Raw genomic sequence first — 26,209 nt, 5'->3', positions numbered from 1 at the left:
ATAATGCCTCTGAGCCTATTAGCATTGCAGGCTGTGTGTATGATTTGGAAGGCGTTGTGGGAAAAATATTTCTGCATAGATTGTGCATTGTGCAGCTCAGAGCGGGGAGGGCCAGGGTGCTCCCACAAGGGATTTAAGGGGAGAGCGTTAGGGGGGCATGCCTGGTGCTCGTTGTCCCCACCAGCTTGCCGCTGGAGCAAAGGATGGCTGGGGTGAGTGATTTGTTTGCAGGAGAAGGTAAAATCTCCGGGGCGAGGTGCCCTGGGCGGGGCTGGGGCTGTGCAGAGGGTGGGCGCTGCTGGGGGGGCGGGAGGGCAGCGGCTCCTCACCCCCAAGGCACAGCATTTATCCTGGAGATCCCACCAGGAACACCTCATCCTGCGGGTCTGGGTGCCAGGCAGGGTTGTCCCTGTCCCCCTCCAGTTCCACGCCACAGCAGGGATGACATGTCCCCTGTGCCAGAGGGATGTGCCACTGGACAGGGTTTCCAGCCAGCTCCTGTACGTGTAAATAGCAGATTATGGCATTTGGAGTGTGTGGCATGGCTTTTGCTTTGATGTGGGGTAACCTGGAGGTCCTGGCAACACCGTGGGATGTGAAGGCAGGTTCTGCAGTCCTGGAGCTCCTGGGAAAGGATGTGCAGGCTGGGGGAAAACACAAACCCCAGGCATGTCATACCAAGCACACCTTCCCCCAAGCAAAGATGTCACACAATTTGGGGTTTCTGCCAGGCTGACATCCCCACTGGTGTTCCCAGCAAGCCAAAGCATTACTGGTGATGGGCCAGGGGATCCAGCCTCCACCTGAGCTGTGCCATTGACCCACAGTTACAGGTGCTGTGCGAGCATCTCCAGCTGAGCAGGTGAGTCCTTCAAGTGCACTTCAAGGCAATTTCCAGAAGCAGAGCATCTCCCATCCTTTCTTCTCTGGCATGGGTTCTGCATTTCAAATCATTTCAGTGTCAAAGGTGGGATAATCCTGGCTGTGTGTTGCTGCTGGCAAGGCTGCTGGAGCAACAGCACTTTCTGAGCTGGCAGGGGGACAAACACGTGTCCTTGTCCCCTCTCACAAATTGGACAGAACCAAACAAACGCCAGTCATGCACAGCTCCACTTGTCACTGGGGATGAGAGAGCAGCACAGCTTCTTGAGCCCCATCTTGCTCCAAAATGGGCTGGTTTTGTGGCAGAGACAGAAAACAGGCAGCACCCAGCAAGTCCATGAGCGCTGTGTGGATGGTGGGAGCTGCAAGCAAACCACTGAGGCTGGGTTTGTGTCACATCCCCAGGGTGGTCAGTGCCCGTGAGGCAGCAGTGTCCTCATGCCTGCTGCTCTCCTCTCCTGCAGATGCCGTGCTGGGGCCGCCTACACTCCGTCCTGAAGCTGCTTTCCCGCAGGAAACGAGTCCTGGCCAGCTCAGAGGGCTCCAGCCTCCGCCGCTGCCTCTCCACCGTGGATCTGGTTGCCTTGGGAGTGGGCAGCACGCTGGGGGCCGGTGTCTATGTCCTGGCAGGGGAGGTGGCCAAGACCATCTCTGGCCCAAGCATCGTCCTTTCTTTCCTGATTGCAGCTGTGGTGTCTGCCCTGGCAGGGCTGTGCTACGCCGAGTTTGGGGCCCGTGTGCCCCTGGCCGGCTCTGCCTACCTCTACAGCTACGTGACAGTGGGCGAGCTCTGGGCCTTCCTCGCTGGGTGGAACCTGCTGCTGTCCTACGTCATCGGTATAAAGCCCTCGTGATCCCTCCCACCGCTGTGTTGGTGGCTTTGCTGGGTGTCCTTTGAGACCTCCCAGGACCACCAGAACACCAGAACACAGCCATCACCTCTCCCCAGGAACAGCCAGCGTCGCCCGGGCCTGGAGCGCTACCTTTGACCAGCTCCTCGGCGAGAAGATGGGGAGGTTTTTGGGTGCTCACGCAGCCATGAGCTCTGTGGGGCTGGCAGAGCACCCAGATGCCTTTGCTGCTGGCCTGGTGGTCCTGCTGGCAGGTAGGATGCCTCCCCCTGTGCCACTCTCCATCAGGGTGATGATGAGCTCCTCACCCCACCATGGGCTCTTCAGAATGGGGCTGACCCCTCTGAGGCTTTGCCACTTCCCTCAGCAAAGAATAGGGAACTGGGGAAATCTGCAAGTTGTCCTGAATCTACCACTGCCCCCCTTTTCCACCCGCCCTGGTAATGTCTACCCTGGTGTCATCTAGGGGGCTCATCCAGTTTTGATTTTTTATTCTCCAGGGCTTCTTTCCTTTGGAGTGAAGGAGTCCACCATGGTCAACAAAGCCTTCACAGCTCTCAATGTGCTCGTCCTGCTCTTTGTCACAGTGAGTGGCTTCATCAAAGGTGACATGAGCAACTGGAGGCTCAGGGAGGACGACCTGCCACAGGCAGCTGCCCACGAGGCTGGGTATGAGGGGCTTCACTCTCCCCGTGCTGCCTTCAGAGTGGGGTGGGTGTCAACACCCCAATGCTTTATGCCAGGAGGTACCACTTTCTCTGTTTCTGCCTGTTGGAAATGTGTCAAAGAGACAAAGTCCTTAGCCCTGCTGGGTTGATGCTATGGGTTGAGTGGGTTGGATGGACTGTTCAACTTGACACCATCCTGGAGTCCCATTGCACTGACCCCCGTGCACTGCCTGACTCTTCTTCCTCCTCCCAGGAACCAGTCCATGGTGGACAACGTGACCAGTGCCTTTGGGGTGGGAGGCTTCATGCCCTATGGTTTCACTGGGACCTTGGCTGCAGCCTCTACCTGTTTCTATGCCTTTGTTGGATTTGACTGCATTGCTACCACAGGTAAGTGAGGTGGGGGTGCTGCTGCTGGGACCCTCCGTGCAGGCTGGGGGGCTGTGGCAGTGAGTGGCCCCACAGCTCTGGGAACTAATGTAAGGCTGGGAAATGGGCACATTCCCAGCTCTGTGCTGCAGCCACCCCCTCCTGCCCTTTCTAAGGGTCCATGTGGAATGTCTGGGCTAATCCTGAAGCAGAGGCATTCTCTATCCCAATATCCCTGGGATAGATGTTCACTAGAACATCTAGTGGTCATTGCCAGAAGGTCTGTGTCCTTTCTTGGGGGGATATAGGATCTGCTCGCCAGCCTGAGCTGGGATCTTAGCATGCCATGTACATTAAAGGAGCATCTGTTCCTACAGCTGAGCTTGTCCTCCCCAGGGGAAGAAGTGAGGGACCCACAGAGATCCATCCCCATGGGCATCATTCTGTCCCTCCTCATCTGCTTCCTGGCCTACTTTGGGGTGTCTGCTGCCCTCACCCTGATGATGCCCTACTACCTCCTGGACACCACGAGCCCATTGCCAGTGGCTTTTGAGCACATTGGCTGGAGCGCTGCAAAGTACGCCGTGGCTGTGGGGTCACTGTGTGCCCTGAGCACCAGGTGAGGAGAGTCCTCTGATGGTGGTTCTGTGGTTCAGAGCAAGGTACTGGAGCTGTAACACATCCAAGGATATATCCCTATCCCCTTCCTCCCGAATTCCTCCTTGCCTTTCCTTCTTGGCCAAAACCCTTTCCACACAAACCCTGGTTCCTTCCTGATTGAGAGCAGCCAAACCTGTTGCATGTCACTGGAGGAAGTGGTCAGGTGGCACCATGTCCACAAGAGTGGGCTGAGGTGTTCTGGCATGCACAGGTGACTGCAGACCCCTGTGTTCCCTGACACTGTCCCTCATCTGGTGGTGAGGAAGGTGATGATCTTGCTAGATGGTCTTGAGAAGGTTATAGGCCATACAGATGAATGGGAGCTCCCTTGGAGGGGCAGAAGGCAGGATAGCACCTCCTGGAATCCTCCCCACCTCTCCCCCATCTCCTCCCCTCTCTCATGCAGCCTCCTGGGCTCCATGCTCCCCATGCCACGGATCCTGTATGCAATGGCTCGAGATGGGCTCCTCTTCAAACCCCTGAACAAAGTTAGTCGCCGTCAGTGCCCGGTGGTGGCAACTCTGGTGTCTGGGGGAGTGGCAGGTGGGTGAGTGCTTGGGTTACCCTTACCTGCGAGCAGGGCTTGCTGGGTGTCCTCTTTCCCTCTAGCTTGACTGCAGCTGTCTGAGCAATGTCTCTTCACCTAGACACAGAGCTCCTCACGGTGGGTGAAGACATCTCAATGGGGTCCCAGACACTGGTTCAGCCTCTGCCAGGCAGGAGGTGACAGGATGCTTTGTACTAGTGACCAAAGTGTCATCAATTCATCGAGGTTCTGTTGCAGAGGGTGTCAGGGGGATATGGGAGGTCAGGAGAGTATGACTGAGGTGGGCACAGCAGCACTGCCAGCTCTGCTCAGAGGCTGAAAGGGCTTCTCTTCCCCACAGCTCTCCTGGCCCTTCTCTTTGACCTGAAGGCCCTGGTAGACACCATGTCCATTGGCACACTGCTGGCCTACTCCATGGTGGCTGGCTGTGTGCTGCTGCTCAGGTGACACTGCTGGGGACAGGGCTTCTGGTGTGGGCCATGCCTGGGACAGGCTCTGGCCTGGGTGCACTGCAGGTGCAGGTTTATGTGCATTGACCTCCAACGTCTGCTCCTCAGGTATCGGCCTGAGCCCAGCGCTCGGGACACTCCTGCGGGGAAGGTCCCAGCTGTGCAGCTCTGGTGGGACCACCTGGTCCAGCCGCCCCCCCGTGCCACCCCTCGCTCCTCTGCTGTGGTGGTCTGGGCTCTGACAGCTGTAGGTATGTCTGGGAATGATGGATGGGCTCTACAGGAGCTGGCACTGGGGAGCCATGGGGGACATCCCTGCTGTAGCAAGGGCTGGTGGTTCCTGCCCATTGAAAACCACCCAGCAGCTGCCTGGCTCCTTCCTGCCCTCACCCCACTCCCACATCTGGCTGCCCCAAGGGGACCTCAGGAAATCTCCTGCTCCCTCTGCTTCCCAGACTGGAGGGAAAAGCTAAACCCACCATGAGAAGCCACCCAGTCGTGTCCCCTGGTTGTCATTTGTCACCATGGCAGCCTGGGAGAGGGATTGGCCCTGTCCAGGGAAGCTGCCCTGACACCGTGGTCCCTCTGCAGCCACCCTGGCCTGTGCCCTGAGCTGGGTGAGTGCTGCTGGGCTGCCCTGCCTGTGGGCTGGGGGTGCCTGGTGCATCACAGCTCTGGCCCTGCCTCTTCTGGGGATCCTGGCAGCAGCTCTTCTCATCTGGAGGCAGCCTCAGAGCCGGGACAGAGCATCCTTCATGGTGAGCACCCAGCCCAACCCTTGGGATGTACCCAGGAAGAACGACCTGGAGCACAGAGAGCAGGCAAGTGCTGCAGCCCTGTGGGGAAAGGAAGCCATTGGTGTTCCCTCAGCTTTAGGTCAGGCACATCTTTGCTGCATCCACGTTAATAAGGTACTGCTGGAGGCAGCATGTAGCTTGTGGGGTTTTCTATAGGGGCCATGAGGGTTCTTCACCCCATGACCTGTGGGCTGAAGGGGCATCTCCCAACTGAGCCCTGTGCCTGCTGGGGAATCAGCTACTCTTCAGTAAAAAGATACCTGGCCTTAACACCTTGGCTTGGTTTTATGAATGCTTTGCAGCCTCCCACCTCAAATTCTGCTGTACCTCCTGCCCCAGTGCAGGACCTGTCAGCCAAAACACCATCCACAAACATCCCTCTCCAGCACAGGCTGCAGTTCCAGCTTGGATCTCTGAACCTCACAGCCAGGCCGGGCTTCCTCTTGCCTGTGAACAACTAGCCAAAGCAGCAAAGAGCTGTATTTAACTGTGGAATTTACCCTTGTGCTCCCTGCAGGTTCCCTGCCTGCCCTTCCTGCCTCTCCTCAGCATCTCCATCAACACTGTGCTGGTGGCCCAGCTCAGCGCGGCCGCCTGGCTGCGGTACCTGCTCTGGATGGCTGTGGGTAAGCACAGCCACTCACCAGGCCCCCGAGCTGGCACCAGCCCCTCTGGGTGGGGCTCTGGTGGTTTGAGAGCCCGTGGCACTAACGCTGCTCTGAGTGGTGGTGGGGAGGGAGGAGATGCTGACCTTTGATGTCCAGCAGTGGTGGGAGCACTGTGTCCTCTGATAGGTGGCCTAAAGGAAGGGGTGAGCACTTAGTGGGTGGGAGGAGAAGGAAGAGAAACAGTCCATACACACCCTGTTCTGCCCTTTTCCAGGTTTCCTCATTTACTTTGGCTATGGGATCTGGCACAGCACCGAGAGCCACTGGCCTGAAGGGACAGGTCCCCAGGAGCTGCCAGGAAGCAGAGCCAGGGAGGTGGCCCTGGAGCCCTGTGGGACTGCCCTGTGCCCATCTGCTCCAGGGCAATAAAAGGGGATGGCTAGTTCCTGAGTGCCTGGCTTCCTCCATCCTGTGCCCAGGTGGCAAGGAAGCCCCTTGGGCTGTGGGTCCTGTCCTACAGAGAAGGCCAGCCCTGCCAGAGCTGCAGGAGCAGCTTCCCCGAGTCTGGTGAACCTTCCTGAGCAACCCAAATCCTCACAGTGAGCCCCTGCAGAAGGAATTCTGTTTGGAGGGGATAAAGCACACAAGCGATTTTGCTGCTGTTGCTGGGCTGTGGTTTTGTGGTTTTGTTTTTGTTTTTTTTTTTTTTTCATTTGAAACCTTTCCCTGCAGCCCCCCACAGGCCCTCTTGCCCACCCTGCTCCTTCAGCTGCTCACAATGGGTGAAGGCTTCTTGTGCTGTCCTAACTCTCCATTTTGCCTGGGCACCCAGCCTGAGCTGACCTGTCATTCCCCCCATGACCACCAAGGTACTGCCAGGTCCAAGCTTTTCCGTCTTCATAGTGTGCAAGTTCTTTTCTGCACTCATTTATTCCTCCTCCTCAGTTCCCAGTGTCCCCTTTCCCAGTGTCGGGCACATTCTTCCAAGTCCCACGCAGGATCTGCCTTTGGGGCACTGGGACATGGTATCAGGTGTCCAGAGCAGGATCCCAGACCCCACAGCCTCATATCCCTTTGTCCAGAAATCCTAATCCCTTGAGCCATAACCAGGCAGGATTTTGGGGCATCCCCTGCTTTGGTGCTACAGCACCAGGGGGAGGCACAGATGATGTGTGGAGCAGAGGGTGCCCTGGTGGGACATGGCTCTGACACAGCAGGCTCCCCATTTCCCCCTCTGGCCACTCCATGGAGGTGTGTGGGTAAGAGCTGGACCCCACATCTATCCTGGCTGCCTGTTCAGCTGCTCTGTTCATGATAAGGGTCAGCACAAAGGACGGAAGTGGCTGTTGCAGTGGCCCTGATGCTGGGAGGGTCCAGGTCTGCCCTGAGCTGGGAGCCCATTGAAATGAAGGAAAAGAGGAAAGGAGCAGGAAAATGGGGATTGGCCTTAAGGACCTCATCTGGAGCTTCAGACTCAAAAGAGTCTTTGTGGTCCCAGCTCCCACCCTTCCCCTTCTTCCCACTGTACGGGGTGTGGAACACACAGCCCCACTCTGGGACGCTCCTGCAGCAGTCCCCCAAACCACTGCCATGGGATTCCTGAGGCTGCTGCTTCTTACAGATTTGTGATCGTTACAGCCAGCACACACACACCCACACCCACACACCTCCATACTCACACACACAGACACACACACACACACACACAGAGCCCTGGCTAAACAGCCCTGGGAGGGGGACAGGCCTGTGACAGCCCCAGAGCAGTGACTCCCACCACACTCAGGGGAAAGTGCTTGTGTGCATCCAGCCCTGACCCACAGCCATGCTGGCAGCACCTTCCCTGCTGGGGATGCATCAGCTCGAGCAGAGGGATGTGACGTGCCAAAGCCTGATACCCCCTGGGAGGATGCTTTCCTCCCTGAATGTGCAGCTCCAGCCTCTGTCCAGCTTTTGGGGGAGCAGATGGGACTGGTGGTGCTGCTGATGGTCAGCAGGGACAAGTAGGGCTTGGGGTCTTCGTGGCAGTGAGCTGGGACACACCTGAGCTGCAGGAGCAATACCTGGGAGATGTTTGCTGAAGGGTAGAGGTGATGGGAATAGGAGGGTATGGGTAGGAGCCCTGCCTGCTGAGGTTAACACCATGTCCTCAGTGCCCTCCTCATCCTCCTGATGCTCGTCCCCATCCTGTCCTAGTGGCCTCATCGTCCTCGTGCCCTGGGGCAGCCCTGCTGCTGTCTGTACTCAGAGCCAAGTGCTGGGTCGGGTCCGGCCCAATGCAAGTCTGCGTGTCCTGGCTGACCCCTTTCACCCCCAGCCAGCCCTCACCGGAGGAAGGGCTGCAGGGACTGCGTGGGTGGGGGGCCAGAGTCCCTCTGCAGCCCCCCACGGGCTGGGGAAATGCAGGCGTGAGTGTCCCGTGAATGGCTCCATCACTCCGGTCCGTGAGGCTCGGCCAGCCCGGAGCCCTGCCCCGGCTGGGGGCACTCGTGGGAGCAGCCCCGGGGCTCGCAGGGCTGCGGGGGAGCCCCGGCAGTCCCCGGCAGAGCGCGGTGCCCCCGCTGCTACGTGGCGATGAGGGGCACCTCGCCGGCAGCCATGGGGAAGGGGCTGCCGTCCCCCGCCTTGAGCACACGGTACAGCAGCTCCTCCTTCTCCCGGCGAGCCTGCTCCAGCAGCTGCGCCTCCTTCTCCAGCGCCCCTCGGGCGGCCTGCAGCTCCTCGGACAGCTGCCTGCGGGCAGAGGGCACGGGCTGCCGGAGCCGCCGGGCACAGCACCCGCTGTGTCCCTGCACTGCCACCTGTCCCCCATCACAGTGCCACCTCTGCGCCTGGGACCGGCACTTACCTCGCCATGACCAAGTGGTTCTGGGTGCGAACTTGCAGGTCCTCGTTCTCCTGCTGGAGAGTTTTCACCTTCTCCTCCAGCAGAAGGTTCCTCTCCTCCTGAAAGGAGGCATGAGGGTGAGGAGAGAGCTGGGAAGCACTTCTGACTCCCCTGCCACCCCATTTTGGCTGAAATGCTGCTCTGGTGGCGTCGCTCCCACATCCCCTCTCCGTGCCAAGAGAGGAAACGGGCGCTATCCACCTTTGCTCCAGCTGTGGTTTCTGGGCAGAATTTAGGTGGGTAGAGGAGCTGAAAAGAGGAAAGCCCACCTGTGACCCCCCCTTTCAACCCACCACGTTCTTCAGGTGCAGCAGCTTCTTGTCCAGGCCGTGGATGTGCTCGTTCTTCATCTCGATGACGAAGTGCAGGCTCTCCAGCTCCTGCTCCCAGAAGGGGCTGGGGCTCCCGTGCTCCTGCAGGGCCATCACTTGTGTCCAAGGGACCTCAGTGCCTCCCTGGCACAGGCTTTGCTCCCCCCCTTCAGCTGTCCTGTGCTCCCCCCTGGTTCCAGCCCAACCCTGCCAGGGCCCTTCAGAGAGGCCTCTTGTCTTGGGTCAGCACCCCATAGCAGGTCCCCTCCCTGACACCCCTCCCTGACACCCCTCCCTGCACCTGGATGTGCTTCTTGTAGTCTGTTCTCAAGAGTGACTCCTCCACCCGCTTCATCCTCTCCTGGAAGGATTGCAGCTGGGAATTCAGTACCTGAATTGTCTCCTAAGAAAACCAGGGAAAAAGCAGAATGTGGTATCTGGGATTTCTTTCGGAGCCTGGGGACTGCTGGGTTGTGGTACCAAAATAACGCCAGGGCTGGAGAGCTGATGTGGTCCCTGAGCACACCAGGGACTGAGGTGACCACTGAAGAACATGGGGCACCATGGCAGAGCCAGCAGATGGTCCTCAAGCCCTCCACAAGCCCCCACCCACCCAGGGGTTTTCTGCTGGTACCTGTAAGGCTGCCTCAGATCTGTGGTGGGACTCTGTCAGCAGCAGCTTCTCCTGCTCATATGCTCTCTGGAGCTCTGTGGGGAACAGGAGCTGAGTGCCACCAGTGTGGGGACATTGGGGCAGCAGGCCACACCTGAACCCCACAGTTCTGGAGAGCAGGGAGCAGCATCCCCATGTCCCCCCAGGCAGCCAAAGGGACACTGGCAGTAGCAGGGAGAGGGGAGGGGAGCTGCTGGGAGCCCTACTGCCCTGGAACACACCTTGCAGGGTTTCCATGTGCTCTCTCCTCAGGGCATCAAGCTGTTCCTTCAGCTCCAGCTCTTTTCCCTTTTCCACCTGGGAAGCAGTCAGATGAGAAATCCCAGTGTAAGGGATGCAGAGCTTCACTGCTTTGGACTTCCTCACCCTTTCTTAGACCCTTCCTTTCCCCAACCCAGGGAAGACCTGGCTGGTGACACACTCCATGCCCAGCTGCCGCCTCCAACAGCACCAGCCCTTCCAGCTGACCTGGATCTCAATGTCCTGGGAGATGCTGGAAGTGCCTGCCCGGCCGGCATCCTGCAGCCGCTCTTTCCCCTCCTCCTCCTGGCCTTGGAGGAATCTCGCGCTGTCTGTCCACTCCTCCGGCCGCGCTGCCTTCTCCCCATCCTCAGGAAGCAGGGAGGCATTGGCTGCAAAACAAATGAGGCTGGAGCAGCACTGGCTGCCTCCCACTGTCTGGGCTGCCTGCACATCCTGGGCAGCTGAACCTGCCAGTGCCATGGGCTGGCTTCAGCACTGCCCTGTTCCCACTGGAGAAACACCTCCCTCTGTCTCACTAGTCCAAATTAGCAGTGATTGGGATGGTGCTGGCAGGCTCAGAGAGGACACAGAGCTTGTCAGGTCTGTTCTGGGGATGACCTGTCTGACTGAGAGGAGGGGATGCCATTGTCTCTGGGATGCCCTGTTTGCTCCCCTGCACCAGCATGCAGCTACATCATCCCCATCCTCCCTGGTGCCATGACGGGGCCTGTCCACTGCTTCCTTAATGTCACTCTGAGAAAGTAAAGCAGGGGGAAAACACATTTTTTTCTCACCATTCTCTGTCTTCAAGGCCGTGAGCTCCTGGGAAGCCGGTCCCCTCTGCTGCTGGGCTTTTAGCTGTCTCTGGCAGAGAGAGAGGGGGCTGGAGCAGAGGGCAACAGAGAGGGGCAGGTGGCTGCAGGCAGAGAACACCCTGCACTGAGCCTGCCTCAGCTCTGCTCAAACACAGAGCTCAGGGAGCAGCAGTCCCTCCCCAGCTCCATGCCCTCTCCCATCCCTGAGCACTCATGGGTGTGCATGTACTGCCCATCAGGCAGCCTCAAGCTCATGCCCATTCCCTGTATCCCAGACAGTTCACCATGTGGCATTCAACTAGAAAACCTGGGGGATGCTCACAACATCCCACCAACTTGGTGCTGGTGCAAAATGGGCTCCAGCAGCAAAACATTTGGTGGGGGAGAGCAGGCAGCACTTGGCAGGGCTCCAGCTTTGGCACTCCCTTGCCACCCTCCTCCTGTCCTGGGATGCTCAGGTCAGTCTAGTTGCAGCCCCCCAAACACACACCTCTGCCAGGGCCTTACACAGATGGGCTTTGACACAGCTGGAGCAGGCGTGAGAAATGAAAAATAACCATAAATCAGAGGCGATACAGCCCCTGTGCAGGGCTGGCAGCAGGCGAGAGCAGGCGGTGGCCAAGCAATGACCTCAGGAGCGCAGGAATGTGCTGCACAGCCCCGCACTCCCGCACGCTCCCACTGCTGCCACGGGGCTGAGATAACCCAGAGCCGGGAGCTGCCTCCAGCAACACAGCTCCGTGGGATGCCTTCCAGCCCTGCATGGGTTTAATTTAGTCACTTGGAGGGAAGAAGGAAAAAAAAAAAAAAAAGGAGTGGATATATTTTTATCAGTTGCTGAAAGATAGAAGCAAAACTCACAGGCTCTCAGCTCAGATCCCTGATGCTCATCACTGAGCTGTGCTTCTGGGTAAGGGCACAGATGTGCCAGGGGCGAGAAAATTCACCTGAAGACACATTGCTGCTCTCCAGGCCCCTACAAATACCAGTCCCTGAGGAAAGCAGCCGTGCTGCCTGCAGGGAGCCGGGACCTGCTGAGCGGCTGCTCCCCAGCTCGGCCCCGCGCACAGCGGCGCGGCCAAATACAGCCCGGATTAGGGAGCCTGGCTTGGGAAAAAAGCAAGGGAAAGCAAACAGACACCCCTGTCTCCGCCTCCCCTGCTGCCCCCCTTCTGGAGCTGGAGGGAGGCGCAGTTCCAGAGAGCAGGAGAGCTCCAAGCCTCTGGGAAGCCACGGCTTTATCTTCCCTTCTATGGCATCAGCAGCCACGGCGTTGAACGTGGCCCAGGCGAGGGGGCGAGGAGGCACCCGGCAGTCAGAGTACACAGGGCTTGTTCTCCTTCTCCATACGGCTCACCCTGAAAGCGTGGGGTGCCCTGGGATGCTGCTGAATCCTGGCACACCTGACTGCAAAGGGTCCCCAGGAATCCTCGCCTGTCCCCTGCCACACCTCGTGCCAGTGTGCATCTCCCTGGTATTTAACGTACCTATGTCCTGTGTTGGGTTTTGAAGTCGGGGTACAGAGATCAAGGAGAGAGATGAATGAGACAGTCGAGGCTCTGCAGTCCTGAGGGCATCATAGGAGTCCCAAAAGGTCCCCTCCCTTAGCCCCCCACCCCATATCCCCGCTTTTCAGCAAGAAAAGGCCATGCAGGAGGATCGTCCTGACACAGCGGGTGACACAGACTTCAAGAGTTTTGGATGACCTCAGCAGAGCTGAGAGCAGGATGCTGTTACCACCTCCAGGAGGGACCCCAAACCACCTCTGCTGCATTTGTCCTGCTCACTGGGAAAAGTGATGCCTAAGGACAGAGAGCCCAGGGCTGGTCACCTCCATAGCACAGGCAATGTCCACAGCACAGACCTGGGGAATCTTCACCTCCACACCCCAAATCCAGCAGGATGGGACCTCAGCCTCTAAAGGAAGATGGTTTGATACACCTGTACTGAACTCAGAAATAGTTCAAGCGAGTAACAGGCTCACCAGCATCAACAGACAAATCTAAATACTTGCCCTGAGGCTATGAGTGAGGCACCTTCCCACCTCTAGGAGCAATTAAAACAGCATCTAGAGCTAATTTTAGTCATAAGCACTCAATTGGCCTTTGGGATAAAAGCTCCACCTCTGGTGTGAACAGCAGAATTTGGCTGAAAGCTCTGAAATATGGAGGGACTTTCCACTGTCACTTCCAGAGAAGCTTTGTGGCACCCAAACCTCTGGTATCGCCTAGTGCATTTTGGAGAGCTGGAAAATCATCCTGGAATCCACCTCGTGTGGAAGGAGCAGGTTGGGAACTGCTCCAGCTGGAACAGCTTTGGCCAGGGGAAGAAGCAGCCTGATACATCCTGCAGGTGGGGGCCATCCACAGCTCATCCTGTAAGGTCTTGGAAACCTCTGCCAAAAATACCTTCCAGCTATGAAAAAAACAAAAGTATCTACTAAATATTTCTAATAGTCTGGAGCAGAACTGTTTATGGATGGATTAATAGGGATTTACAACCGGACCTGAGTCATCTCCAAGGGTGCTGGGGCAGGGAGCACCAGTGCAGAGCAGCTGGCACAGTGTGGGCAGCCGAGGTGGCTGCAGCCTCTGCTTCAGCCCTTAGCGTGAGGTGGGGTTTTGGACTGTATTTTTCTTCCTCTTTTCCTGTTTTACAAGTACATTAAGCAATTCAACCATGCAACCTAGCAAAGGAAATCACAAAGAGCCAGGAAATGAGTATTTAAATCCTGACTCTGCTTCTGGGGAGGAGGTTTTGCTTTGTGGCTGTGGAGAAGGGGGCCAGGATTTGGTCCATGACTCTAACACCTCCCAGGACCTACAGCAGATGCTCAGTGCTGCCAGAGCAATGCTGGCACAGGTCCGTGGGACCTGTCTTTAACCCTGCTGCTGTCTTTCCTCCAGTGACGGTGATGGTTGTGTTAGGAGGTGATTATCACCTCTCCTACAGTCAGATCTGTGCCGCAGACTGTAGGCAAACACTTCACACTGTTGACAGCCCCGAGTTTTGCATTCTGATCTTTCCCTGACTCCTGGTGCCATGTCCAGTTCCTAGCACTTCAAAATAAATCCACCCCAGCCCTGGAAGGTGGCCAAGCCTCAGCCCTGACCTTTTGGGAAGGCAACTTGGCCTCTCTGATGCTCGGAGTGTGACCAAAGCGTGAGCGGTGACCGTGAGTGGCCAAGCACGGGTGGATGGAGCTGAAGGGGAAGGAAACCCCAGGGACAGCACCCACAGCTCAGGGCTGGGCTCTCTCTGTGCCTCCCTTATCACCCTGCTGCCCGCAGACTGGTGCTAGGGAAGGATGAGGCTGCCAAGGCGCCTCCCCAGGGCACACAGTGGCTCCTGGTATGTCATCCACCCACCAGACCCAGCCCAGCACCAGCTCCTCAAGGTCACCTCAAACCTGGGACTGGCCTCAAAAGCCTCTGCAGTCCCCAGCCCCATTAGAGTCCCCAACCCCATGACCTGCTTCTGGCTTCTGTCTGGGCTTGCCCCTGGGGTTTGAAGCCTCCCCTAATGCCAAGCATGCGCAAGGGACCAACTCTGTAAGTCCACCCATCAGCAGTGGGAGGTGAAGGTCTCCTATCCTGCCTTTTGGCACATGAGATCATGGGCAAGAGTGGCTCCATGCCTGCCCTTATGCCTTTTAGCTGTAACGGGGTTTTTAGGTGCTGCTTTCAGAATGACTTTCAGTCACAGCAGCAGGGCTGTTCTGTGGGTAGTGACTGCTGCTGAGCAGTGACATGGGGCTGAGCAGAGGAGCTCGAGAGCGGGCAAGTGCAGGAAGGGAGGCGTCTGCTGGCAAATGACAAATTTCCGTGTTTCGGTAAATGTGGGGCTCTGAACACCTGGGGCCTTGGGGCTGTTGTTTCTCCCTGTCCTATGCCCATTCTTGAGAGCTCTCAGAGCAGCAAACCAGCCCAGAAATATCTGATCTTATGACATAGCAAAGAGTGGCATTTTTTCCATGATGTGGAGAAGCAACCAAGCCTGCAAGTGCTGTGAATAAAGGCATTTGGCTGCGGGGCTCCATGCCTGCACCCCCTGCACATCCAGCAGGGGATCCTGTGGCCCCAGGTGGCTGGACTCTCACAGCTGGATCTGCAAAGGGCCACCCTTGCTGGGGGTACAGCAGCACCACAGGGCCTTTCTGCCTTCCCTCCTTCCCCTGCCACCCTCCAGCAATCACAACAGCCAACACCAGTAAGCACAGCACATCCGACAGCAAAAACATCTCCTGAGGTCAATGCGGCACTGGGGCAGCATGAGCGCGCCAAATAATAACAACAACAATGATAATAACAATCAGAAGATAATTTCAGACCTTGCCAAAGAGCTCTTCAGTACAGAGTGATGTGCTGAGATCTGAGGGGACTCCGAGTGTTCCCCTACAGCAGTGCTCCCCCACAGGAGTGATGCCTTCAGCACAAGGGGATGAGGGAGGATGCTGTGGGAGGCTGGCAAAGGTCTAGCTGGGGGAACCCATCCCTGTCTTCTGTGGGACCAGCATTTCCAACAGGCATCACCATCCCAGATGCAGCAGCCCCTTAACTATAGAATTCCCGTGATGTCGGGGTGAGCCTGGAGGGGTGCAGGAGGGTGCAGGAGGATGCAGGAGGGCGGGTGGCTGCCAGCTTTCATTGTCCCCGCCGCCACCTCCCCCACCACAGTGCCGGTGTGGTCCAAGGCAGCCGGGGACAGCCACACCGCCCGACCCCAGCGCTCCCCGGGGCAGGCAGGAGCCCACGCCGGGTACCCCCAACACCCAGCAGTGCAAGCAGGACTCCCCGCGAACATCAGCACGGCGCGAACCCCAACTCCATCAAACCCCGACAACGTGTACCCTCTGTCCCACTAGAGCCCGACCCCACGGAGCCCCGAGCCCACGCGAACCCCGGCCCCGAGCGAAGCCCAGCCCAGCCCAAAAGTCCCCGCAGCCGCTACCTCGGCACCGACGGGGCAGCAGCGCAGGGCGCTGCCGGTGCAGCCCATGGAGCCCCGGCGGGACCCGCTCAGCCGCGGGGCATCCCCCGGCGAGCGGCACCGGGCACGGACGGGACCGGACGGGATGAGCCGCCCCAGCTGGCAGCCAGAAAAAAAATAATTAAAAAAAAAAAAGTAATAAAAAAGTCCGGCAGCTGCTGACAGGCAGCGCCGGGAGAGGGTGCTCTGCACCCCCGAGCCGCGGGCAGGGCCCCCGGCCGCAGCCTGCCCGCCCCCGGGGCTGGCCCTGGGCCCCCTCCACCCCGGGGTGTCCCCGCCCTGGGCCGGGGTGCTGCGGGAATGCTCTGTCCCACTGGTCCCCTGCACTGAGGATGCTCCGTTGTGGGTGTGGGGTAAGGAGAGCAGGACTTCTGCATTGGAGGTGTCCTCTCCTGGGCGAGGAGAAAGGGGAACAGGACCCCTGCACCAGAGCCAGGGTGGGAGCAGGACCAGCTGCTCAGGGGCCTTCCACTGTTGAACCCACCCCAGGCCTCTTAGGAGTGGGGATGAGAGCGAGAAAGCAGAATCCATCAGGCTTTTGCTATCACCCCATCAAACCTGTGTGGGGGTACTTGTGGAAAAGTGATGAGCCTGGGGTGCTTTTTCTGGCAGGAGCTCTGCTCTGGGGGTCCTCGTGGTGGCTGGAGAGGGCTTTCAGTGTGATCCATATTGCCTGAGGGACTGCACTCTTCTCTTGAGCATCCCAAACACCCCAAATGCAGGGCTTGGAGCCAGGGTGCCCTTTCCCAGGAGGAAATCCTACACTTTGGAAATGGGTCCTGAACACGTAGGGAAACACAAAGACTTGAAACTGTCCCATCTAAAAAAATAATGTGAGGAGAGGCAGGTTCTTCTAAATGTTTTGATTTTGATTATTTTTAAAATGCCTTTTAAAAATTTTATTTTTATACATTTCTGAATGACCACACATTTTGACCTGAAAACCCTTTGGCACTACCCAGAACTGCTGAAATAGGAGTGTTTGAACCTGGTCACGAGGCTGTGCCTGTATGGAAACATCGCAAGTTTTTGTCAACAAGTTTCTATTCTGACATTTTCCAAATATCCCCTGGGAGAAGTCCAAGCAGCCTGCGGCTCTGGGGATGCCAACACCTTGGCACTTCGCCTGGGCGCCGAGGGAGTGGAGGTGCCTGGTCGCCCTGTCACGTTCGACTCAGAGGTGTTTTTCTTGCCCTGGTAACCCTGGGATGGGGGAGATTGTGAAACACCACATGGATGGGAGGGTGGGGAAGGTGAGGGGCAGGCCCATGCTGCCCCAAGTCTCCCGGGGACTGGTGGGACCAGTTGCCTGCGTCCTCTTGGGTGGGTGCTGCTTAACCTGAGTGAAGTTTTGTGAGTCACAGCAGCTCCTGGCATCAGCTCCCACTGCTCAGAAACCACCGAGAGCGCCTCACTTCTTATCTCTCCCAGCACTTCAGAGTGGGGCAAGTCTCCTTCCCTGCATGAGAGTAATTTGGGCTGAGTAGATGTTTGTGGGATAAAAGTGCAAGGTGCTGGTCTCCACCTCTCCAGGGTTAATTAAAAATCCCGGTCCAGACTTCAGAGACTGAAGGTCTACAGGGGCAAGCAACAAAGCACATGCAGATTTCCAGGCTGAGTATGCATTGCTGGGGCCGTGGCTGCAAAGAGAAGCAACTGTGTGGGCAGCTGATGAACAGTCTGTCCAGCTGCCATCACGTCTTGCTGGTGCACAAAGGTCCAGTAGTCTGCACATGTGCTTGTGGAAATTTCTGCTTTTAACTGTGGGGTGCTGAGGGGCTGCTTGGGGATGCCCTTGTGCCACAAAGTGGGGCTCCAGTTAGGATTTCTATTGACAGTGGTGGAGAAAAAACAGCTTGGTCACATCAGGCTAAGGCATTGAGCCAGCAGGGCAGAACTGGGGCTTGGGGATGGGCCTGTTCAGCAAGGCCAGCCCCAGCACCCCAATCCTCATCCTCTGCTGCAGGCTCTGGTGTGACAACCCTGTGCTTCTAGAGATCGCTGACTTTTGGAGACACGGCTGCCCAGACCGTGCTATATCCTTCCTACAGCCTGTGGGTTCATGTGAGGCTGCCTGCCAAAAGCCCTGCCTGTGCTACCCCAAAGCTCTCTAATTCCAGCTTGATTTTAGCAATTCCTTGGTTTCTCCAATCTCTCCTTTGGATATGTGCCTGACAGGTAGGTCTTTCATCTCAGCCCTGCTTTATCCTCCTCTGCCCCAATACACTGAAAACTTGTTCCCTTTTCAGGGCAGCACTTAAACAGCCATAAACTACTCTGCTCAGCTGCTCTTGAGCAAAGCAGGGGCTTTCCATGGCATCATAGGGGTAAACCAGAGCACCCCAGGGGAGCACAAGGGCCTGGAGGCTGCACGTAGCAGCCTGGAGAAAAAGGGGACTGTGGCACCCAGGGGATTCCTGCCCAGGCAGACAGGAAAGCAGAGGTGGTGTGGTGGCCCCACCTGAGGCAGCTTCAGCTTGTTTTGAAGTTTGCTCTAATGTCTTTTTTTGGTGTTATCTTGATCTCTCCCCAGGAATGACAGCAGCTGGAGACATCTCCAGGGTTTTGTCTAGAAAAGTGAGACGAGGAGGCTTTATCACATGCTCAGCTGAATTGCCGTAAATGGGATAACAGCTGGAAAGTCGAGTTAATTTGTACCAATGGTCATTTAAAGTGTTTGCCAAAGCTTATGGATAAGAAAAGCATCTGTGCAAACTGTTTAAGTGTCTCTTGTGGCTCTCTCTCTGGTTCCAGCTGGTAAGGACTGGGCACAACAGGATGGCAAGTGTCAGTGCCAGCCCTGCATGGTCTGTTTGCAGAGTGGTTCTGTGAGTGCAGATGGGGTCATCCCTTCTTATTTTTTGGGCCTTTTTTGTTTGTATGTCTTATTTTCAGAAACCCAGTGTGTGGAAAAAAAAACAAAAAAGAGAGGTGGATGATATTTTGCTGGAAGGCTTTTGGTGATGAGTTGGCCTGTGGTGATGGCTGATGGGTCCTGGTAGAGCTGCAGCCTGAGCAGTGGACAGAGAGTGGTCATGGTTGCAGCCTTCGGCCCAGCTCATCATTTGCAATGTTTGCTTTTGTAAATGAGAGGTAATGAAGTGCTGGCTGCTTTTCTTCAATGCAAATCCAAGGTGTTTAGCCAGGTCTGCTGAGACCTCCTGACTCGTGATTCGATTTTGCATGGGTGAGATAGCTGAAAAAACTGTTCGAATTGCAGAAGTTCTCGTATATGTTGGAGCCCAAAAAAAGTCTCAGGCTCTTTTAGTGGGGATATAGGTCACACATACTTCTGCCTTGAGGCAGTGCAATGATTTCAAGTCATTCCTGTCCCTGCCTGTGCTTTTCAAAGCAAAAAGATGTGGGTTAACCTGTTCCCAAAGTCTTTTATTCTCTTTTTTCCCCCATGGCAAAATGAAGTGGAAAAGGATGGGAATAGGGAAGTGAAACCTTCGCTCACAATGGCTGTGAGAAGCAGAAAAACATGTGATGCCAGGAGCTGAGGTGAGGGGCTCTGCTCCCCTCCCAGCCCCAAACACAATGCTCCTTCTGTGCCCGTGCCTCTCCCCATGCATCCCTATCCTTATCCCTGTCCTCCGGCTGCTCCAGGGCCTCAAAGTGAAAACTAATCCCAGGGGATAACTTTCCGCTCGGTTCCCGGGTGGGAGGAACGGGCTATTTATTCCTCACCCTTAAGCCTCGGCAGTGGATGAGCGGCGCAGTTGTCGCTGCCGGCTCGGGGTGGGCAGCAGCATCCACCGCGTCCCCTGCCTGCTCCCACGCCCTGCCTGCACCCTCCCGCCGGCCTCGCTGCTAAATAAGGACGAAAGGCTAAAAATAGAGCTGAGACGGGGGTTTGGACAAGCCAGGCAACCCTTCCCAGGGCTGGGAGCAATATGGGGAGGCCAAGCAGCGTCCGTGTGCAAGGGAGAGCAGAGCTGACTGTGGGGAAAGGTCTCACAGGTGGCTCCTGAATGTGCTGTGGCAGGGGGAGAAGGTCTGAGACCTGCCACGCTTGTGTCCTCTGTGCTCAGTTGACTCAGTCCCCTCTGCAGGATAAAAGCATCCGTCCACCAAAATATATGGGAAAATCCATTCTACTGTGCCAGTCCTGATGGAAGGGTACACGTGTGACCGTTCCTGCATGATGGGGGTGCCTGGGGCAGCCCTGGCTGGAAAATGATCCACAGAACAGGGGGTAGGGATGGAAGAGGGGATGTTAAATACAATATTTCACATGGACGGGTGGTAGGGGTATTGTGGCAAACTGCCCAGTCAGGGGCTACCCGATGCCAGTGTCCCCCCTCCCCACCCCCGCTCATACGCATCGGGTTCGAGGGTCTCAGATATCTGAAATAGCTGAAACATCTGAAATATCTGAAATATCTCTGCTCTTCAGCTGCCAGCTGCCCTGTGCGGAGCGCGGGGGGAGCGTGGGGGTCCCGGGTACTGAGCAGAGGGTGGCGACCCTCGCACAGCCGGGGCACCCCCGAGTGGGACGTGGGGACAGCCGCAGCCCTGGGCCGAGGGGTGGGTGGTGGGGAGGTGGTCGTGCTGCCCCCATGGGAGCGGGGTGATGTGTGTGCCCCGGTGGGTGGGTGCAGCTCCCAGCCCCCCGCTCCAAGTGCCGGCTCTGGGAGGTTGGGAAAGCGGCGCCTCCCGTCCCAGCATCCCTGCGAGTCCAGTCCTGCGCTTGGCAGCGAAACCGGGAAAGGGAGGGGGAAAAAAAAAAAAAAAGAAAGCAAAAGGGGAAGGGAAAATGTGAGCGTCCTTGGGGGAGGGAGGGGAATCGGGCGGTGGGCCGGGCTCGGAGAGAGGGCTCATCCCCTCTGCTCGGGGCTTCATAGGCCGGCCGCTGCCAGTTCGGTTCCGCCGAGGTCCCTGCCCTCCGCTCGCCTTCCCAGCGCTCGGAGCAGCTCCCCGGAGCCACCCCGGCCGTTCCCGGCGCGTTCCCGGAGGATGCTGTGCGCGGGGCTGGCGCTGGCGCTGTGCGCGCTGCAGCTCGTCCCCGCCGCGCTGGCCGGGCCGCAGCCGCAGCCGCAGCTGCTGGTGGAGCGCAGCGGGGCCCGGAGGCTCAGCAAGGTGAGGAGGGCACGGAGGGGGCTGCCGGGGGGCTCGGCGGGGCGGGGAGGGGGAATACTCCGACATTCCGATTTCCTGCCCCGTCAGGGTGGAAGATCGCTGGTGGGTGCGGGTTTGTGGCTGGGCAGGGGAGTGGAGCCCACGGAGCCCCTGGTGCCCCGCAGCCCCCCGCGCTGGGGAGCAGTGCTGGAGGTTGGGGGCAGCTCGGAGCAGGAGGGACCCAGTGTTTACAAGCACTTCTCAGCACAGAAATCCAGCGGCCTCCTCCTTCGGATGATCGTCTCCCGGCTCTCATATTGCTGCTCCATCAGTGTTTTCCAGTCCAGGTTCTTCTTCCCTATTCCCACGGAGTGCTGGGCCGGGCTCATTAACACGCGCTGATTAAGACACAGCCGATTACCACGTGTAACTCTCACGCGGTGTGGAGGGAAATATTGCAATTTATTTTCCAGGAAAGCTGTGCTTGCCCGAGGGAAGAGGGAACCGGTTGGGAAGGCTGGAGGGGGCTCGGCGGGCAGCAATCTGCAGCCACACGCTGATGCTCAGCTCGCTGGAGGCTCTGGCTGCAGACTCTTGGGCTGGGGGCTCTTGGGCTGGGGGCTCCCAGCTCTTGCTCAGTGTTGGGGTGCAGCCTACCCTTGTCCCGACTTGTCCTGAGCCCTGTGTCCTGCCTTGGGCTGCTCCCGGCGGGCGAGCAGGATGGTGGGACGGGCTGCTCAGCTGCGTGGGCTGCGCTGTGCCCGCTGGGGCTGCTGCGTGGCACCAGGCAATACAGCCTCCACCGGTTCTGCGGCTGTGAGAGCCCCACATCGTGCCATGGGGACACGGGATGCTCCGGCCAAACCTGCTTGGGGAGGGAGCTGGGACTGGTCTTTTTGCCACTTGCCTCTGGCAGGCTCAGAGGTGGTTGATGCAAACAAGTGCTGCCATCCCTCCACCTTTGAATCGGAGTGTCTTTACTGGTGGTGGCTGGAGAGGTTGGTGGGACTTGTAGGAAACAGGGGAGATGTCCCAGCATGACGCTTAACTCAGACAGGACACATAAGTGGTGTCCCTCATTCAGGTGACATCTCCTTACATGTAGATTTTCATTATCCCATAGGGAAATGCTGCTTCCCTGGCTCATTTATACTCTGGATCAGGATTTGTACTCATTTGTAGCTCAGGATCAGGGCCCTGGGGTGTATCAGGCAGAGGATGAGCCTGGCTCATCTGGTCCCCGAGTGATTGCTGCTCCTATGTGGAACCAGGTGGCTGGAGCTGGTGGATGAGGGCTCGCAACAGTAGGGCTGATCCTGGATGAGGTGGGAGGCTGTGCCAACCTTACAGCCCCTCCAAGGGTATCCCCTCACACTGCTGCCCCAGCATCCCCCTGGAAGCCACCACCTGGTCCCAGCTTGCTCTGACCTGTCCCCACACACCTTGCTTGGTGCCACTGGCATGAAGAATACATCTTGCCTTGGTCACATGCAAAGTGTTTGGAGGCAGAGCTGAGGCAAGTTTGGAAGTTGCAGCCTGGTAATCTTTGGGTGTAAAGTACATACAAATGAACACATGAACAGGGTTTCTACAATGTCCTCAATCTTGGAAAGCTGGGAGCTCAAGAACTGGCATTTGAAGGGGCTGAAGGTCATTTTCTGGCTCTTTGTGAGCAGATGTTTGGCAGGGGTCAGAAGTGCAGTTCTGGATAAACCTCCTGCAAACACAAGAAAGGGCTTGCCCTGCCTCTAACTTCTCCTGTCCCTCGGTGCTGCAGGTTGGTGGCTTTGCCTGGGAGAACTGTGGTGACAAGAGGGACCCCGTGGTGCTGCAGAGCCTCTCTGTGGCACCTGACCCCATCAGCATCCCAGGGAGCCTGCGTGTCAGCGCGGCTGTCAAGAGTGGCAAGAGCATGGGTTCTCCTCTGAAGGTAAGTGCCAGATGTGTCTCTGTGTGGTGAGGGAGGGCAGAGCTTCTCTAAACCACTGGCAGCTGGGAAATGCCTGTCACTGGGTACAGGAATGAGCAGCCCTTGGGGAGTGAGATGCAGGGAGGTGCAGGGCTGAGCACACTGGGCTCTGTAAGCCAGAACAGGCCAGTGGGCATGGAGAGACCTGTGGTGGGAGCAAACAGTTCAGCAGGAGCCTCACAACCTTGTCCCTAGGAAACCACCTGAGTTGTCTCATGTCTTGGGGATGTAATGGCTTCAGGAGGGAAGTGAAATCCAAGTGCTGTGGGTGCTCCTGGAGGTCACTGTGGCACTTGTTTTTCAGCAGCTAACACAGCTGCTCCCTCCAAGGACATGCCACAGCACTGCTCTGGGGGCCTTGGGCCATGCCAGCTGCCCTGCACCACTTTTTGGGAAGTGTTTTGGAATGAGACAGAACATGTCTCTTGTCCAGTGTGCATGGGCTGTCTTGAGCAATACTATGGTGTCTGTTTGGGCCTGGGACTGTGGGGCAAGTGCTGGGGAGTGTAGAGCCAGAGCTACAGGATGGGAGCACCCTGCTTTGGGATAGGCAGAGGAAAGGAGAAGGAGGTGGGGATGTGAGGTGTTGGGCAGTGTTAGCTTAAGGGGTCAAGGTGAGGTTGGAAGAACAGAAACTGTAGGTTGAGAAGAACTGAAAGCAGGGTGGGAGGCAGGAGGGCATTAAGTGACCTCACGGACATCCCAAAGATTTCACGGTCAGGAGATGAGGGAGTTGGCCGGTGAGGAGCTGTGGGTGCCCCTGCTGGTTGTGCTGGTGCTGAACACCTTCCCTCCAGGCAGTGCTGGTGGTAGAGAAAGCACTGGGTGACCTCTGGATCCAGCTGCCCTGCATCGACCAGCTGGGCAGCTGCACCTACAATGATGTCTGCAGCATTCTGGATGAACTCATCCCACCCGGCACACCCTGCCCGGAGCCCCTGCTGACCTACGGCATCCCCTGCCACTGCCCCTTCAAAGCGGTACGGCCGAGCCCCTGCGGTGACGCTGGCAGTGCCAGTGGGTACCTCTGTGCCCTTTGGTGCTGGCTGGGCTTTTGGTTGACCTCTTGCCTATCTGTCCCCTCTCTCCATAGGGCTCCTACTCCCTGCCAGCCAGCGATTTTGACGTGCCCGATGTGGAACTCCCTTCCTGGATGACCAATGGCAACTACCGTGTCCGGGTGGTCGTCAGCAATGGCGGGGAGGAGCTCAGCTGTGTCAAACTGGCCTTCTCCCTGCACTCCCACTGAGGGGTGGGACACTGTCCCTCCTATCCCCACCAGCTTGGTCCCCTGTCCCATCCCATCCAGTTGCACCCCATCCTGTCCCAAGCCATCTCTGTGAGGTCCATTCCTCCTGCAGGCAGCCCTTGTTCCCCCTGCAGTGCCTCCTCCCCTGCTACACCCAGAGAGGCCCCTTTGGCTGTTCTGCTGTCCCCAAACCCACCACCAGGGTGCCTCCTGCCTGGACAGGGTGGCCTTGGAGCCTAACTCCAGCATTGACCTGGGGTTGTTATTTTTTATCCAGTTTCTTTTTTTTTTTTTCCTCTTAATCCTATCAGGGCAATTTTAGACAAAAACATTCCAGGGAAAAGCAATATTACTTGGAGCAGTCCATGGGGAGTGTTTGGGAATGCTGGGGCAGGCTGGAGGGATGCAGCATGAGTTGCAGAGGGTGTCCCTGCTTCCCACCATCTCTGGCCTTAGCATGGGGCTGTTTTGCAGAAGTGTCCCCAAAGTGGCTGCAGGAGACCTGTCCCCACACAGCAGTTTTGAATCTGCTGTTGCTACATCCATGTCCCACATAGGGAACCAACTTGGTGGCATGAGGCACCTGTGAAGGCACCTCCCCATGCCCCTCCTGTGGCAAACATCAGGAGCACAAGAGGATGGAAACCATCCGAGCCCTACATGGACATTCATGCTTAGGGGAGTCCAAGAGGCTGGTGATGCTCCCAGCAGCAGAAGAGGTTGCTGGTTGATGGCTGTGCTCACTCCAGAGGGGGACACAAGGCTGTGATGAGCTGCTGGAGCACAGCCTGGCTGAGGACCAGTCCCACTTATCTCATTTTTCCTCTGGGAGTGAGCTGAGGCAGGGTGCTGCACTGGGACTATCCTTCCCCTGTGCTGGCAGAGGCACCCAAACACAGCAGAATCCTGAACATTGGATGACTGGGAGATGAGCATGAAGACCAGCAGCCTGGATCCTATTTGGGGGCGTCCTGGCTGTGGCTGGGGACTGTCATGTGGGCAGGTAGCATCCTTATTGCTGCAGTTTCAGGGAGGGCATGAGCCTGTCATCACTCCCCTGTGTCAGGTGCCACCAGGTACCCACATCCCTTGCTGTCCCTGCCTGCTTGTGTTATTTAGCCCCTCAATAGGGCTGGTCTTCTACAAGCACTTTATACGCCTTAACTGCTGTGGGTGTTCCTCCACCATGCAGATGTGCTTCCACTGCCTTTCTGTGCCCTCCACTCGCTTTGTTTCACCCTGTGGCTCTGCCTGGAGAAGTACTAACCCTCTTCCCCTGCTTCCCCTTCAGTGCCAGAGCAGCAACCTCATTTTGGGCAGGTTCTGCAGGTTCTTAATAAATCTTTTTACCAGGATGTAGAGCTGGTGCTTCTTGTTGCTGGGAGTGACCTGGAGGTGACATTTATTTCGCTGGGAATAGTGTGGATGTGGGTGTGAGCTGGGGGAAGTGGAGGTGGTGGGGTGGAAGATGCTGTGTCCAGTGGAACTGAGCAGCCCTGAGGCCAGTTCTGTGTGAGGGGCAGGGATCTGCAAATGCTTTCTGATGTGGGGACAGAGGGACACAGCCATGGCCCAGGGGGCCACGGCCCATGCTGGGGGGCTTTGAGGGTGTCACTCATCCTGGTGACCTTCTATAACCCTGACACCTGTATGGCTCTGCAGGCCTTGCTCCAAGGAACAGCCCTGCTGTGGGGGATCACAGAAGCAGGGAATCAATTAGCTTGAGAAAATCTCTGTGATCAGGAGCTCGCTCTGTGAGTCCGACCTGTGGCTGAACACCACCATGTCCACTACACCATGGCGCTGAGTGCCATGTCGTCTTTCCTTAAACACCTCCAGGGATGGTGATTCCACCAATGCCACTCCAGTGTCTAATCACTCGCTCTGTGAAGAAAGGCTTCCTAAAATCCAAGCTAAACATTTCCTGCTGCAGTTTAGCACCATGTCCTCTTGTCATGTTTCTGCCTGGGAGCAGAGCCTGGCGCCACCTGGCTTCACCCTCCTTTCAGGGAGCTGTAGATCGTGAAAAAGCCACCCCCGAGCCTCCCCCAGGCGGAACAGGCTGAGGTCCCTCCCAGCACTCGTGCTGCAGGCCGCTGCCGAGCTCCGTTCCCGTCTCCGGCCGCCGCTCGCTGCCCGCGGCCCTTCGAGGCTCGGCCCTGCCGCCCTTCCCCACACGCGGCC

At 57.4% G+C, this 26,209-nt stretch overlaps 3 protein-coding genes and 1 long non-coding RNA gene across 7 annotated transcripts; 3 read left to right on the top strand and 1 right to left on the bottom strand.

The window, feature by feature from the left end:
* Positions 1–1,264: 1,264 nt before the first annotated feature.
* On the top strand, positions 1,265–6,483 carry LOC111935524 (cationic amino acid transporter 2-like). The gene is made up of 11 exons (XM_086851435.1): positions 1,265–1,719; positions 1,832–1,987; positions 2,234–2,402; positions 2,655–2,791; positions 3,167–3,389; positions 3,837–3,973; positions 4,318–4,420; positions 4,535–4,677; positions 5,018–5,184; positions 5,741–5,849; positions 6,106–6,483. The coding sequence occupies exons 1-11, from the start codon at positions 1,347–1,349 to the stop codon at positions 6,258–6,260; spliced, it is 1,872 nt and encodes a 623-aa protein (XP_086707561.1). The 5' UTR covers positions 1,265–1,346; the 3' UTR covers positions 6,261–6,483.
* A 235-nt stretch (positions 6,484–6,718) lies between these two features.
* On the bottom strand, positions 6,719–15,983 carry CCDC69 (coiled-coil domain containing 69). Its single transcript, XM_023935761.2, has 9 exons — positions 15,708–15,983; positions 10,737–10,806; positions 10,168–10,331; positions 9,921–9,996; positions 9,661–9,734; positions 9,328–9,429; positions 9,009–9,128; positions 8,677–8,774; positions 6,719–8,561 (listed from the first exon to the last, which is right to left on the bottom strand). Exons 1-9 carry the CDS (start codon positions 15,753–15,755, stop codon positions 8,393–8,395), a joined length of 921 nt encoding a protein of 306 aa, XP_023791529.2. The 5' UTR covers positions 15,756–15,983; the 3' UTR covers positions 6,719–8,392.
* Positions 15,984–16,006: 23 nt separating this feature from the next.
* LOC111935372 (uncharacterized) lies at positions 16,007–18,469 on the top strand. 4 transcript variants are annotated; one of them, XR_002867674.2, is made up of 5 exons: positions 16,007–16,099; positions 16,709–16,943; positions 17,280–17,463; positions 17,713–17,924; positions 18,280–18,469. It is a non-coding gene; the product is annotated as an uncharacterized LOC111935372 (long non-coding RNA). The 4 variants fall into 4 exon arrangements; XR_015276626.1 differs by having other exon boundaries at positions 16,020–16,099; positions 16,709–16,926; XR_002867675.2 differs by lacking the exon at positions 17,280–17,463.
* Positions 18,470–20,498: 2,029 nt separating this feature from the next.
* GM2A (ganglioside GM2 activator) lies at positions 20,499–25,380 on the top strand. The gene is made up of 4 exons (XM_086851426.1): positions 20,499–20,828; positions 22,585–22,737; positions 23,574–23,756; positions 23,870–25,380. The coding sequence occupies exons 1-4, from the start codon at positions 20,706–20,708 to the stop codon at positions 24,023–24,025; spliced, it is 615 nt and encodes a 204-aa protein (XP_086707552.1). The 5' UTR covers positions 20,499–20,705; the 3' UTR covers positions 24,026–25,380.
* The last annotated feature ends 829 nt before the right edge of the window (positions 25,381–26,209 follow it).

This window comes from Cyanistes caeruleus, chromosome 15 (genome assembly GCF_971803275.1).
Source record: "Cyanistes caeruleus chromosome 15, bCyaCae1.hap1.1, whole genome shotgun sequence".
Taxonomy (NCBI): Eukaryota; Metazoa; Chordata; class Aves; order Passeriformes; family Paridae; genus Cyanistes; species Cyanistes caeruleus.
Note: the sequence above shows the minus strand (reverse complement) of the source record. Positions and strands in the feature narration are given on the sequence as shown.